The 15,834-nt window shown below is 34.0% G+C and overlaps 1 protein-coding gene across 3 annotated transcripts in view; it reads right to left on the bottom strand.

The window, feature by feature from the left end:
* LOC136026154 (uncharacterized) overlaps nucleotides 1-15,834 on the bottom strand; it is a 119,859-nt gene that overhangs the window by 42,925 nt on the left and 61,100 nt on the right. For all 3 annotated transcript variants that reach the window (XM_065702455.1, XM_065702457.1, XM_065702456.1), the window contains exons 7-8: nucleotides 1,127-1,300; nucleotides 441-582 (exon numbers count right to left, since the gene is read on the bottom strand). In XM_065702455.1, coding sequence (XP_065558527.1) covers nucleotides 441-582; nucleotides 1,127-1,300 — 316 coding nt within the window. The remainder of the gene's footprint in view (nucleotides 1-440; nucleotides 583-1,126; nucleotides 1,301-15,834) is intronic.

Here is a 15,834-nt window from a genome sequence, read left to right as displayed (position 1 = left end):
TAGATGGGGTAAAGCTGACCTGTATCAATGTTGAGAAAACACAGCCCCCCCCCCCGGGTACGGCCTTGATGATAAAAACATCGATTCATAAAATTTGTAAAAGTAAGGGCATTTTTATAAGATAAAAACAACAAACATTGTAAGTAAATCCTGCCCTGTACTGCAAATTATGAATTTAGCCCTATCTCCATTGCTTTATTTTAAATTTTTAAGAAATAAAAAAAAAAATTAGTAAACTCATCAGCTTATCTCCGGACACATAAAATAATAAATATGGTGCTGTTTGTAAGAAAAAAAGGTTCTCATCTTACCTGCGCGATAAACACAAGTACTTCACCTACTCAAAGAAATGAGCTTAGTAAAATTCAGAGAGCAGAGTGTAAATATTGGTTATGTTATAAAGAAGAATAATAGAAAACTTAAAAGATAATCAAATTTACCTTCAATTGGACTTTTTGTTTTGTCTTGAATTTGCCTAGTTCGACGAATTCTGTCGGAGAGAGATTCCCATTGACCATCGTCTGCAACTTTATCACGAACATGAGCGCCATCTACTTTGGTTGCTTTTGCCACATAATCAATCTGAAAAGCAAAACCTTAAGGCTATTTAAAATACGACATAACAAAAAATGTTTATGTATTCACTAAATATTTTAATTTTAAGATTCTATTTTACCATTTTCTTTTTAGCATTTAGGTACCCTATAAATTAGCACGATTAAAAGTGGAAGAACAGGTTAGATTAGAATAAAAAAAAAATTAAAAATTCTCGTATATAAGGGAAACATAAATTTCCTGAAAATCATGTAACTAGTGCATTATTGAATTAAGCGATGGGGAATTATACGAGGGGTGGAGTATTATGAAGGAAGATTTATATGGGCAGCGAGTTGCGTGAGTAGTGAGATGTGCAGTGGTTTCTTGCGAGGTGACACAGGGTGTTGTGGGGGAGTGTGCGGTTACCACATTACCAATGACCAAGACTTGAAAACCTGAAAAAAAAACTATACGATGGACTATCTAAAGAGAAAATATTAAATCTGATCACAAGTCTCCAAGAATTTCTTCCCTCTTCTCAAAAAATATTACACACTTTCATTGCAACGGATTAAGGTAAAATGATCACCTGTTCATCATGTTTCCTATTGCTGTAATTATTTTTGGTTTCCTTTGTAACTTCATGAATCGAGGAATGACTTCGATCACTATCATTAGGCACCTCTTCGGTGTCCACCTCTTCATGGTGTTCATTCTTTGTGATTTCAGTTACAACCTTTCCATCTTTTTCCTCCGAATGTTCCTGCAATTAAATTTAGCTTACAGAACAAGTCTTAAAGAGCAAAAACTAGAGAAAGAGGAGTATACTTGCTTCTAAGAAAAAAGAAATAATCCTAGTCATATACTGGACATCATTGCCGGATCCAGGGCGGGGATACCATGTTTCAACCCCCTCCCCCCAAATCATTGTCCAACTCATAAAATCGTAATAAAAATGCATATAAAAAATTTTTGCTGCGTTTTTTAAGTTTTTTTGGTACCCCCCCCCCTCCTTGCTAGACGCAAATATAAAATCACTCAAATACCTTTAACAATTTGCTGTCAAGAGAAAATAAAGACCCCCAAATTAGGCTAGAATGAAAGCATTAATATCGGCCAAAGGTTATTGGGGTTTTGGAGGAGGGCAGCTAAATTTGACGCTTTAGGTAGGGTGAGAGAGAGAAGGAGGGAGTCTATTTCAATGTTTTAATTTCAGTATTTCAGTGTTTTCAGTGTTATTTCAGAGTTTCAGTGTTTTCAGACGACTTGAAGTTAGACAAAATTTCATTGGATTATATGAGGGTCTGTACTATTCCCATCTCCCAAAGATGTTTGTCTAAATCTATCGTTATTTTGACTGAAATATCTCCATTATGCAACGCATCTGATCAGTGTTTTATATTCTTAACCGAAAATTGGGGTTAAACAGTAGCCTAAACTTAGCGTTCTCCTTCAAGAGGAATTTGACGATAAAAAGTGAACTTCTCAACTTGGATTCTGAACAGCCTATATAATATCACCCATCTGTCTAGTTGACAGTTGCTGAATACAAAGAAAATAAAAGAAAAGAAACAAAATAAAAACATAAATTAAACTCAGAAAGATTATAGCAAAATTTAAACAGTTTTTACGGCTCGATTACTATGCAGATGATTTCAGAAAACCCTTTAGGAGTCTGAAAGGCGATACTTTTGAAAACTGATAGCTTATTTTAATACCTTAAAAACTAGTTTTTAGAACTTTCGAAAAAAAACGAAGGAAACGAGCGAAGAACCTGATAACGTTAATAAGTCCCATCATGGTCATTGCAAATCCCAATAATCCATAAGTGACTAATATACTATAATAAATGAATATAATCCATGATTTATTGTTTTTTTATGCATTGAACTGAAACTACCACGTTATTTCTTTTGTGTATTTAGAAAAGGAAGCCAATCAATCTTATCGTTTTTTAACTCATTGTTGTACTTACAATGAGAATTTATACGTCTAATTCTGAGTTAGCAAAGGAAAACCATGATTGGTTCTTTTGTGGAATATATTAGGCCATCAAATGAACAAAACGCTTTGAAGTTATAACTTCTTTTTACAGCTAAATTCTCCCTTTCGTTATGGCTATACTTATCGAAGTGCAGCACCAATAGTACTAAAATAAGTTTATAAGTCTTTATCTTAAAAGTTGAATAGCACTAATGATATTATATAAATGGAAGAAAATATGGAATGTGATAAATTGAGACAAAAAAGAAAAGAAAAAAAAGATAGTAAGTATAACATATCAATCATACCCATATAAGAAGAAACCACCTATCCATTTTTATTTTCAGAACCGGTTCACTGATTACAAAAGAAAGTTATGCATGAATCCACGGTCTTTTTTTTTTTGTTACGATTTTTAAATTAGTTATTGCGTAGAGGACTCGAGGAAAAAAGTTAAATGATACTGTTCCCTCTAAAACGTACTAAAAAGGAAAAGAAAAAAGAATTTGACATATTTTGTTTTAAAGTGAAGCATACCTTTACGAACAGATAGGTAATGACATCTATAATTTCACAGAGTAGGATCTTCATGCAAATACTGTAACAAAAAAACAAACAAAAAAAAAAAACAAACAAATGCCTTTATCCTTCAACTATTTAGTGAAAAAAACTTAGTCTTCTCATAATTCAATTTCACGCAAATATTTCATGCATAAGCTTCCTTACTACTACTACTACTACTACTAACAATTCACTGCAGCACCAAGCTGGCTGAGGCCAACACTGCTACACACGCTCATCCTCCTCCATACCAATCTATTCAAAGCCTCCCTCTTTACACACCCCCAAGCCACATTTAACCACATTTCCTGGGTAAACCGCATTTCCCTCCTAGTATTTAACAGCAACACTAAAATTAAAACAATTTTCTAAGCAGATGCTAGGACGAAGTGCCCTTGGCGGATACAGATGACTAGTATACTGAAAAATGAATCCATTATGGCCCAGAAAGTAGAAAGCAAAAGAAAAATATCATGTATATTTTATCATGAAAATAGTATCAAGTGTATTTTTACAGGTAGGCAAGCTGGGTCTTTGGAGCCACACTCAAGCCCGAAATTTGTAAAATTCTGCAATTTTTCTTGTAATTTCTACCATTTCTATGTAACTTATCTATTTTCTGTATTTTTTTTAAATTCATGCCCCATCCCCAGAAAAATGACAGCATAGATGTCCACATTTGTGTGTTCAGGGGTCAACCAAGGGCGTATCCAGGATTTTGTTCGGGAAGGGGGACAAAAAACTGTAAAAAACCGCGTCAAAAATTTAGGTACTAGTATGATAAACCCCCTACCCCTTCAGTTATTCGTTCATTGATGCATTATAGAACCAGTTTTTTTTCCGTTAGTTTCTTCCAGCTTAGCGTATAGAGAAGCGAAGGAATAGATACAAAATATATAATTTGGGCTATATATTTTTACCTTATGGGGTGGGGGTGGGTGTAAAGTATTTGGACAGTGCAAAGTTTAAAAACAATTCTTACTGCATAATAAGCAGAATAATTGTACCTAACACATTATGGATACAGACCCACTATACTTTACCCCCATCCCCACTAATTTGCAAATATATAGCCCCAATTTGTTTCTAAAGTATTATATTTTTATCTTACTTTGGTAAATTACATGAGGATTGAGCGCCAGAGAAACATATTTGAAGAATAATTAGGTAGGGGTATATCATACAAGTATCAAAATTTGTTTGTATGCATTTTTGTTGCGTTTTTACGAATCGCCAAATTTTTGTGTAGATGGCGCCTTGAACTCAACTGTGCCTGAAGAATTCTCAGCTCTAGCCTTGGTAAAGTACACATTTATTGCTAACAAACTCAAGTTGGATTCTGAGTCAAGTTTCGTCTCGGAGGAGGCATTTCGCACCAACCAAAAAAAAGTCGTCTCATTGACAAATTCAAACAAAAAAAAAACAATTTCTTTAAAATAAAAGTAAGGAGCGACATTAAAACTTAAAACGAGCAGAAATTACTCCGTATATGAAAGTAGCTTTTCCTCCTCAACGCCCCGCTCTTTACGCTAGATTTTCTTACTGTTTTAAAAATAGAGTTAAGAGAAAGAGTCACACTTTAGCGTAAAGAGCGAGGCGTTGAGAAGAGTAATTTCTGTTCGTTTTAAGTTTTAATATCGCTCCTTACTTTTATTTTTTTTTAAACCGTTTTTTTTGCATTTCTGGACGTTTTTGAATTAAAGCATGTTTTGATCTTGGCTCTCCATACATAAATAATTAAAACAAAATTTACATATTATTTTCTTTTGACTAAATGGATTTTTCATAGTTTTAATCGGAAGATTTTGAGAAAAAAGGAGCGAGGGAGGAGGCTTAGTTACCCTCCAATGTTTTGATTACTTAAAAAGGCATTAACTTTAAATTTTTTTACGAACGTTTTCAAAAGTAAAAAATATACGTAAATTACGAATTAACTTGCGTAGCAAACTTCTGTATTCGTATGTTTTATTGCGTATATGAGGGGGCTCGCCCCTCGTCGATACCTCGCTCTTTACACTAAAGCTTAAATTTTGTCCCAATTCCTTAAGAATGACCCCTGGATCACAAAGGCCGTAGAATAAGTAGTTGTAATTACTCAAAGTACTTTAGCGTAAAGAGCGAGGTATTACGAGGAGGTAAACCCCTTATGTGCGTTATAATCTCTTTTCGTTTTCAGTTTCAATGCTGCTCCTCACTTTCGGTAGAAAAAACTGTGCACATTTATTTTTCATTGTTTTTTTTTAATAATGCTAGAAAATCCTACGCCCTCTCCATTGAAAGTCTCTTCCCCCATGAGAAATTCCTCCATGGAAAGATCCTCCCAAGTAACCCCTCCCCTCAAATCTCCCCCAACTAAAAAAATCCTCCTGAAAACGTATGTACACATCCCAGTAACCACTCCTATATGTAAACACAGGTCAAAGCTTGTAACTTGCAGCCCCTCCCACGGGGACTACGGGAGAGTAAGTCGTCCCCAAAGACATAGTTGTTAGGTTTTTCGACTATGGTGAATAAAATGGCTATTTCAGAATTTTGATCCGGTGACTTTGGGAAAAAATGAGCGTGGGAGGGGGCCTAGATGCCCTCCAATTTTTTTGGTCACTTAAAAAGGGACTAGAAATTTTCATTCTAACAGAAATGAAAATTTCTAGTGCCCTTTTTAAGTGACCAAAAAAATTGGAGGGCATCTAGGCCCCCTCCCACGCTCATTTTTCCCCAAAGTCACCGGATCAAAATGCTCAAGGGCAATCATTAGAATAATTAGGTATAGATCTGAATACGGATTGTTTTTCCCATGGACAATTTTATGTTGCATGTTCAAGAGTCGGTAAACCTGACAATCTATTTACATGCACAGACAATGGGACATCGAAGACTATTGTATATTCGCAATATATACATACTTAAATATATAGCTCAAACTATATATACTCATTGCATCGGCAAACGGTAAACAAGCAGCTAGAAGAAGAGTCACCATGTTGAAAATGAAAGTATAAACACGTTTCCCTTGTTGTTCAAGACCAGGAACTTCAAGTTCAAGCCACTGCAATATCAATGGTGTACCTTCAATCCGACGCTGTTTCTAGGAGGTTTCAGGCTATTTTTCAACTTCTCATAACTTTTTTTTCGAAATAACATTTCACTATTAAAAATAATTAAAATAATAGTTAATACTACTGAACCATCAACAAATAACAATGTTTTGTCGCTAACCACTTTTGTTTAACGTTTTCTTTCAATTTTAATAATAATCGGCCGTGCTTCGTTCTTTACTATGTTGCAGCTACTGCTGCAACCTATACAATGAGAATATAAATAACCGGCGCTATTCGTCCATTAGAGGGGAGGGGGCAAAACAGTCTGGATTTAAGAATGATATAAGTAAATATTTAGGGATGTTTAAAATAGCTTCCAAATTTTTTTTTAGTTTTTAATAAACAATAAATAATATTTGAGTAAACAATGAAAACAAATAATGACGAATTAAAAAATAATTCATCACCGCAATTTCATCGCAATAAGAAATTATTCCAATTTTTAATAAATAAAGTCAGTGAAATGAACGTTTTTAGCTTGTAAGATTTTAGCTTTTATAACACAGTCTTGGCTGAACTTTTCGTTAAGAAGTAATGATTCTGTCTATTTTAAAAAACGGATTTTTAACCAAGAACTTTTATTATAAGTGTTTTTGTGTTGTATTTTTTATTATTTTCTTTGCTGAAGATGGCCCTTGGATATAGGGCCGAAATATTCAAAATGGTTTTGTTCATTCACTATCTTGGGAAAATAAGTCCTCATTATTCTCTCTTCGTACTATATTTTGATAAAGTAAGAAAAATCGGGAAGTCCATTTATAATGGAAAAGACCTCTGACAAAGTCCTGGAGATGATGCTGGTAAGTGTAAGATTGATACTGGTCACAGCTTAGATATACAATACAGTTATGAAAACCCGATTTATTTTTGGGACACATTGCGCGGTAGCGATGCTAGCGGCTGGAGACAGGAAACTGGCAGTCTAGACCTAAAGGATTGGAGCAATTGGATAAACAAAACAAAATTGCGTTCCCGCCAACGGTGTTGTAGTACGACCTAGGAGGCACCACGTTCAAATCTCTGTACCAAAAGCTTCTCATGGGCAAGATAGAAGTTTTCATAACTGTATTTTATATCTAAGCTGTGATACTGATACCAATCTGACATTAGACTGGTGGGTGTTACCAGAAATTTGGTACTGGTAAGGGTCAGCTAAAAGCACATGGCACCAAACAACTTCAAAAGGTGCAGCTTTCCTTTGAAGATATAGTTGTCTATGGGAAACAAATCAATAAGTTATTAATGTTTCAATTTCTACGCCGGCTAAGTGTTGTCAAATTCAACTTATTAGTTGTAGGGTTTTATATTTGCGTTTCTACGTGGCAACACTGAAGAATATGTGGCGCTGTGCTAAAAACTTTGTAGTCTTGAAACAACTGAAAGAAACGTCTTAAAGAATCATCTGTTGATTGAAAGTCTTTAATCACCGAAGAATCAGTCTTAAAAAATGAACGCAGGAAAAATATTGTCCAATTTAACTAATTAGCTTTGGGGATTTATTTCTACGTCTCGGTGTGGGTATACTGAAGAATATGTGGCACTGCGCTAAAAATTTTGTAGTCCTGAAACAACCGAAAGAAACGTCTTAAAGAATCATTTGTTAATTGAAAGTCTTGAATCACCAAAGAATCAGTCTTAAATAATGAACGCAGGAATAATATTGTCAAATTTAACTAATTATTTTTGGGGATGCTGCCAAAACTAATTAGTTTTACGTCTCGACGTGGCAACATTGAAGAATATGTGGCGCTGCGCAAAAAATGTTGTAGTCTTGAAACAACCGAAAAAAAAAACGTCTCAAAGAATCATTTGCTGATTGAAAGTCTTCAATCACCAAAGAATCAGTCTTAAAGAATGAATGCAGAAAAAATATTGTCAAATTTAACTAATTAGTTTTGCGGATTTATTTTTACGTCTCGACGTGGCAACACTGAAGAATATGTGGCACTGTGCTAAAAATTTTGTAGTCTTGAAACAACCGAAAGAAACGTCTTAAAGAATCATTTGTTGATTGAAAGTCTTCAATCACCAAAGAATTAGCCTCAAAGAATGAACGCAGGAAAAATATTGTCAAATTTAACTAATTATTTTAGCAGATTCATTTTTGCGTCTCAACGAGGTGACACTGAAGAATATGCGGCGCTACCCTGATAATTTTGTAGTTTTAAAGTAACCGAAAGAAAAGTTTTAAAGAATCATGGTTTCCAGAAATGAATAGATTCAAGACAATTTCAGGGGAATGTACAATCGATGTTTTTTTTGTTTTTTTTCTCGTGTGTCCAGTAAAATTTCCATTCACGTAAAAAAAAAAAATGTCACGAGAAGTTCGCAAGATATCTTAAAAAATAAAATCTTATTAGCGAACCAAATCTTTTTTGGATACTTGTGTATTATTCAGAACCCACTCATTAAGTGAAGTTAGGTTCTTTTGTGAAACAAACTACGATGCAGGTACATTGTAATTAAATATTTGGTAATTGGTCATTATTCAATTGATTCAATTCAATTCAGAACACACTCAAGAATTTCGCGCAGAAAATCCAGTTTCATAGCCAACAAAACTCAATTAGTTTGTTACGCATAGTGATAGAAGATAGTGTCTGAACATGGATTTTGAAATGAAGATCTGGGATTTTCCAAAGTCTGAAAAAGAGGCAATTATATTTTTCCAGGATAAGGGGTTGTTGCCCACAACAGAACAGTGCGTCAATGGATACAACATGACTTTATACTCTTACGAGAAGGAACCTAACCTAAACTGCATCGTACTTTGTTTCACGGAAAAACCTAACTTCACTTATTGAGTATGTTCTGAATAATGCACAAGTACCCTTTTTATAATTTTCAGAGTAATTTTCATGCCAGGATTTAAAAACTTCCATGGCTACTCACTTCTGACTCCTAAATCAATATTCTTGCTCTTATTACTTGGCTTTCTTGTTTTCAGTAAAGTACTAGTTTTCTATCGTCATAAAAACACAACGAAATATCAACAGTTGGTTTATTTGGAGTAGTTTTTTAAACATTTATTAAATATATATTGAAGCTTCTCATATGATTTAAAACCTTATTTGCATACCAACAGTGCATTATCTGAGCTCATCTCCGGCAGCTTACGACTCCAAAAAATTATTTTAATTTTACTGTCTTTGCTGCTACTACGAGTCTTAAACGAGAAAGTGAAGTTTGAAGATATATTAAAAATATAAAATCTTACTAGCGAAGCAATGCTTTTTTTTGTAATTTTCATGCCAGAATTTAAACCTTACATGGCTACTCAAAGGGGAAAAAACATGACATACCCTATAATGGTATATTCTAATTCTTAGCACAAACTCTTGAACTTTCATATCATCAGGACCGAAGCACACTGATTTATTTACGAGTACATAAATGCAAAGACGAAAACATTAAAAATAACCTTAGGAGTTGCCAAGCTATTCCGGAAGTTTAGTGTATGGTAAGTGGAATTAACCAGAAGTTTTCACTCATACCCGCAAAACATTTAATTTCAAGTAACTAAAAGATACGAATGTCAACCAAAGATCAATAAATGAATCAAAGAGAAAATCAAACAACTCTTACAAGTTTCTGTCTTTGGGCTATCAAAAAAAAAAAAAGAAAGTGAAAATCACAATTAAAAAATAAAAGGAGCAGGAATTGATTTCTTATGATGAAAGAGAATGCCATCCTTTTCAATGTTTATGGTATAAATCACCGTGAAATTCTGACAATTGAAGACAAATACCGATTTTATTATTATCGCACGCCGTTAAAAAGTCAAATTTGAAAATTTGTTTCATAGATAAATTCGATCAACGTTCTTCGGAGCTGTTGTTTATAATTTTTTTTCTCTTTTTTTATCTATTGAGCTGAGTCCTATACTCCTTCATCAAAATTGTCTTTTTTTCTTTGCTATCCTTTTTATTATTAGTATTGCTCTAATTTATTATGCGTCATAAACAAAAATATGAAACCCAGAGTAGATATGTAAAAATGTGATAAAAGAGAATAGAATATAATTCAGCAAGTCACTATAAAATAGTATTGTTCTATGGGTTTATACGTTAATGACATCAGCTCTGAAAGTTTCAATGTCACCTTCAACAGCAGGGTAAGGATCTGTGATTTTGTACCTCCGGGTACATCACTATTTTTGTGTCACAAGGGGAGGCACAAAAGTCACTTGGGGTATCTAAAGAGGGAACATTTCTTTTCATGAAAAATTTCCATGAAGGAGCCAGAGCTAGAACACTAGCAGGTACAATAGCATACATCCAGCTGGGTAAGCAAGAAACAGCTGATATTATTCTTGTTCACAACAATTCATTCATAAGGTATTCAAAGACGAAAACAGAACTGGCAAATCTGATTTGGACGTGTGTGCTTCAAAGTGGACGCAATAGGGAAGCTCAAGTACATGGAAAGAACAGAAACAAAGCATACTTATACAACATACTTTGACTCACATGGTGAGTCACCATGTGACTCACCATGGTGAGTGCACCACGCTTACCATGGTGCAAACAACGTTGAGCCTGTGGTCGGTAGGCAGCTTCGTTTTTGGACCGTTGTTAAGAAGGAGTTCGGTTTATAATTATTTGATTATTGTTTCTTTTTAAAAGCTAACAGAAAATACATTGTTCATTCCTTGTGTCGACAAACATCATAATGCATCGTGTATCAGGCATGTACACAAAGGGTGAATGGGGGCCCCACACATGGTCTTCAGGAAAATCAAAAGATTCGGTCAATTCTTCCCAAGATTCCCTTTATTTTCACTCACTTGCCCAATTTTCGGGGCTGTTGTTTTTCTTTTAATATCCTATGGCAATAATAAAAATAAATACAGTTTAATTTTACTACAATTTCTTTATTCTATCAATATGCATATTTGCCGAAAGAACCAACAGCACAACAAAATATTATTGCCGCATTTGAACATCTAAAACTATAGAAGCCGTATGCTTTTATTCTGATCTTATTTTGATAAATAATTCTGCTCAGTTTTTACCATTTTATTAGAAGATAATGGTCACAACCCGACAAAATGGATGTATAACAGAAAATAGTAATGTTAGTTTATAATGATGAAAATCTTGTTACTACCACTGCTCTCGACAACTCATTGTAGTATGAAGCTGAAGGAGATCAGCATAGCAACGCAAGCTCCTCTTCCATCCCACTCTTCTCAGCACTTCACTCCTTATCCCTCCTTATAAAGTTCCTACTTCTAATAGACCTTTTCTTATAGCCTTCTATTTATTCTATCCGAAAACGTTCCACCAAAACATTTTAATAGAAACACCCAAAATCCAAGACAATGTCGACAGATTACCAAATAATGAATAGCCCGTCCATATACTAAACAGAGGAAGGTCAGAGTGTGATTCAGAAGTTTAAATATCAATTAAAACAAAATAAAATAATATAATCAATAGACGAGACAGTTTTCCACTGAAGTAATATAAATTCAAAAAAAGAAAAGAAAAAAAAATTGGGAGGCAAATGCTACCCATTAAAGCTTAGCAAAAAGATTTTATCCTATGAGGGTTTCATTACTTTCCGTTTCAGGCAACATATTTGTTGAATTGAAAGTTTAGTTTGACTTTCAATTAGGTTTAGTTTCTTCTGAAGATTCTAAATTGATAGATGAATTGATATGTGTGAGAAAACCATCTCTTTTTTGGCTTTGTCAGTCTAAATACAGCCAAAATAAATACAATTCTCGTTTATATTAAATAAAAAAAAACTAGATTTTTTAACTGAAAGTAAGGAGCAATATTAAAACCTAAAACGAACAGAAATTACTCCGTATATGAAATGGGTTGTCCCCTCCTCAACGCCTTGCTCTTTACGCAAAAGTTTTTAATTGTTTTAAAAAGTAGAATTGTGGCAAACAGTCAAACTTTAGCGTAAAGAGCGAGAGATTGCAGAGGTGACAACCCATTCCATATACAGAGTAATTTCTGTTTGTTTTAAGTTTTAATGTCACTCCTTACTTTCAGTTAAAAAACTAGTTTTTTATTTAATTTCTCAACGTTTTTGAATTAACACATGTTTGATTTTGGCTCTTCGCACATAAATTATTAAAATAATATTTGCATATTAATTCTTTTTTTGGGGGGGGAGGGGAGGGGCTAAATGGCTTTCTCTTGGTTCTGATCAGACGATTTTGAGAAATAAGGGGCGGGGAGGGATGCCTAGTTGCCCTCCAATTTTTCGGTTACTTAAAAAGGCAACTAAAACTTTTAATTTTTAACGATCGTTTTTATTAGTAAAAAATATACATAACTTAAGAATTAAATTACGTAACAAACTTTTATGTTCTTATTTTTTTTATATTATGTATATGAGGCGGTTTGTCCCCTCGTTAATACCTCGCTCTTTAAACTAAATCTTAAGTTTTGTCCCAATTCTTTAAGAGTGATCCCTGAACCAGAAAGGCCGTAGAATAAATAGTTGAAATTACTAAAAATACTTTAGCATAAAGAGCAAGGTATTTGATTCTTCCTAAATACCTCGCTCTTTATGCTAAGTATTCTTAGAACCCCTCATATGCGTAATAATCTCTGTTCGTTTTAAGTTTCAATGCTTCTCCTTACTTTCAATTGAAAAAACTTTTCCATGTTTATTTTTTCATTGCTTTTTTTATAGTAATGCTAGAAAATCCAGCACCCTTTTCATTGAATTTCTCTTCCCCCATGACATATTCCTCCAACGAAAATTCCTCCCACATAGCCCCCTCCCCTCAACCCCACCCCCTAACCAAAAATATCCCCCTGAAAACGTCTGTACTCTTCCCAATAACCATTACTCTATGTAAACACTTGTCAAAGTTTGTAACTTGCAGCCTCTACCCCAGGGATTGTGGGGGTGTAAGTAGTGTTTTTGACTATGTAAAACAAAATGGATATCTCAAAATTTCTGATCCATTGACTTTGGGAAAAATGAGCGTGGGAGAGGGCCTAGGTGCCCTCCAATTTTTTTGGTCACTTAAAAAGGGCACTAGAACTTTTTATTTCCGTTAGAATCAGCCCTCTTGCGACATTCTAGGACCACTTGGTCGATAAGATGACCCCTGGAAAAAAATAATAAAAAAAACACGCACCCGTTATCTGTCTTCTGGCAAAAAATACGAAATTCCACACTTTTGTAGATAGGAGCTTGAAATTTTTACTATAGGGTTCTCTGAAACGCTGAATGCGATGGTGTAATTTTCAATATTCTATAACTTTTAGGGGAGTTTTCCCCCTATTTTCCAAAATAAGGCACATTTTCTCAGGCTCGTAGCTTTTGATGACAAAGACTAAATTTGATGAAACTTATATATTTAAAATCAGCATAAAAATTCAATTCTTTTGATTTATCTTTTAGCATCAAAATTTCATTTTTTGAGTTTCGTTTACTATTGAGCCGAGTCGCTCCTTACTACAGTTCGTTACCACGAACTGTTTGACTGAAACGTGTCAATACTTTTCGTTTTAAAAGAATGACGTACAATGTACAATTTCATAAGCATGTGCGCGGTTATGAGGAGGACATGTGTGGAACACTTTTCCTTAGGAGAATCCTTATGCAACTAGAAAACCCATTAAGAGTCAGCACAAAGCTAGACTCTAAGAGAGAATAATAAATCCTCCCCTTCGCTAGTCAACTCTCTCCCCAAAAAATCCAAAACTGTACCTATACAACAATACTGGTGATAAGAGACCTTCTTTCCTGTTCTAATTAAATGACCTTTTTGTTTCAGGAGCCGTTCTTAGAAATTTAGGGCAAATAGTCAAACTTTAGAGTAGAGAGCAAAGTATTGAGAAAGAGGGCGACCCCTTCATATACAGAATAATTTCTGCTCGTTTTGAGTTTTAATGTTGCTCCTTACTTTCAGTTAAAAAAAAACTTGTTGTTTTTATGTTCAAAATTTCATCCGGACTATTCCATCCTCGCTAAAAATCCCCTCGTAAAATGTCTTGCATACTTACATTTTAAAAACACTTCAACTTAAAACTTTTTTCTCGATCACTCCGAAAATCCTCCTTTCGTTAGAAATTTTTTCCCAGAAATTCAAACACAAGTCCCCCAGAGCATCTCCATATGCAAACTTGAGTTGGTAAAAATACTATATAAAAAGAATTCCCAATAGGAATTCTGTCAAATGCCCCGGGAGTAAAATTTCCTCTGAGAAGTTCACTTACTGGAAATTCCCCCCCCCCATGAAAAATTCTCACTATGGAAATCCACCCCAAGCACAATTACCCTCTCCCCGAGAGCTGTTTGTATACGATCCCAATATCACATATTATACATAAACAATGGGCTAATGTCACAACTTAAAGACCTCTCCCCGCGGACTGTGGGAGATCATGTTACCGGAATAGATATAGTTGTTGGATATTTTGCTATGCTGAACAAAACAACTATCTCAAAAATATTATTGGATAACTTTGGAGGGAAAGAGGCATGCGAGGACGGTCTAGTCATCCTCTAATTTCTTTTCGTCACTTAAGCAGGTCCCTAGAACCTTTAATTTTTCTTCAAATGCATCCTCTCCCGATCCTCTAGTACTTATATTTTGATACCATCACTCATAAAAAAAACCACTCATCCGTGATCTTTCTTCTCGTAAAAAAAAGAGAAAAAATTCTATATTTGTGTATATAGGAACTGCTTGAAACTTTTATAGTAGACTTCATTGATAAGATAAAACTGATGGTATGATTTTCATTAAGATTCATTGACTTTTAGTGGCTCTTTTCCCCCTTTTCAAAAACCAGGCAAATTTACCCAGTCTCGTAACTTTTGATGTTTAACATTAAACTTGATAAATCTCATGTACAGATAAATCTTATAAATCTTGATAGCCTTATAAATCTTACACATAAATCCTATATATTAAATCTTATAATATTATTCATGTAGAAATCATGAAGTATTTAAAACTGGTTTTTAATGAAATCGAAGGAGATATCATGCTTGACAAAGTTAGCTACAAAGTTAAAGACAACAAGTACAAAGTCACTGTAAGAATAAAAAGTTCAAAACACCATATTCAACTATCACAAATACAATTAAAATACTACAAATGGTTAAAAAATTTGGTCAGGGCTATCTCTGCAATGTTGTTGTCATATTCTTGATGGCCTAACTGACTATGCAAAATACCCAAATCTTGTTGTGGTGCAAGATGACCTATTACAAAAAATTAAGCAAAGAGAAAAGGGGTTTCAATTTCGACAAAGCAGTGAACAAAAACAAAATATAAAAATAAAACTACCACTTTAACTAAAAATAAAATTATTACGTAAAATGTTTTTACGGAATATTTTTTTTCTAACCAAAAAATTTTCAAAATTGAAAAATATTTTTTTAATTAAAAAATCCATTTTTAGTTAAAATGTAGTTTTTTTTATTTTATTTTTAGATAAGCTGCCGTATATGTAGAATATCATAGATGAAGCAACTATCTTTTTTTTCAAGAAAATAGATTTTCTTCGTTGTTTAAACCCAGGAATGTAGGGATTTCGGACGAGTCTTTACTAATAGCATAATTCCTGTTTTGATCTGACACTATTTCCAAAAGTTATGGGGCTATTACATTTCTTAGTATTGCACGTGATCGTCTCTTACTAGGCAGCTACCGCTGCAACCCGGACTA

Source organism: Artemia franciscana, chromosome 4, assembly GCF_032884065.1.
Source record: "Artemia franciscana chromosome 4, ASM3288406v1, whole genome shotgun sequence".
Taxonomy (NCBI): Eukaryota; Metazoa; Arthropoda; class Branchiopoda; order Anostraca; family Artemiidae; genus Artemia; species Artemia franciscana.
This window is presented reverse-complemented; position numbering and strand designations above follow the sequence as displayed.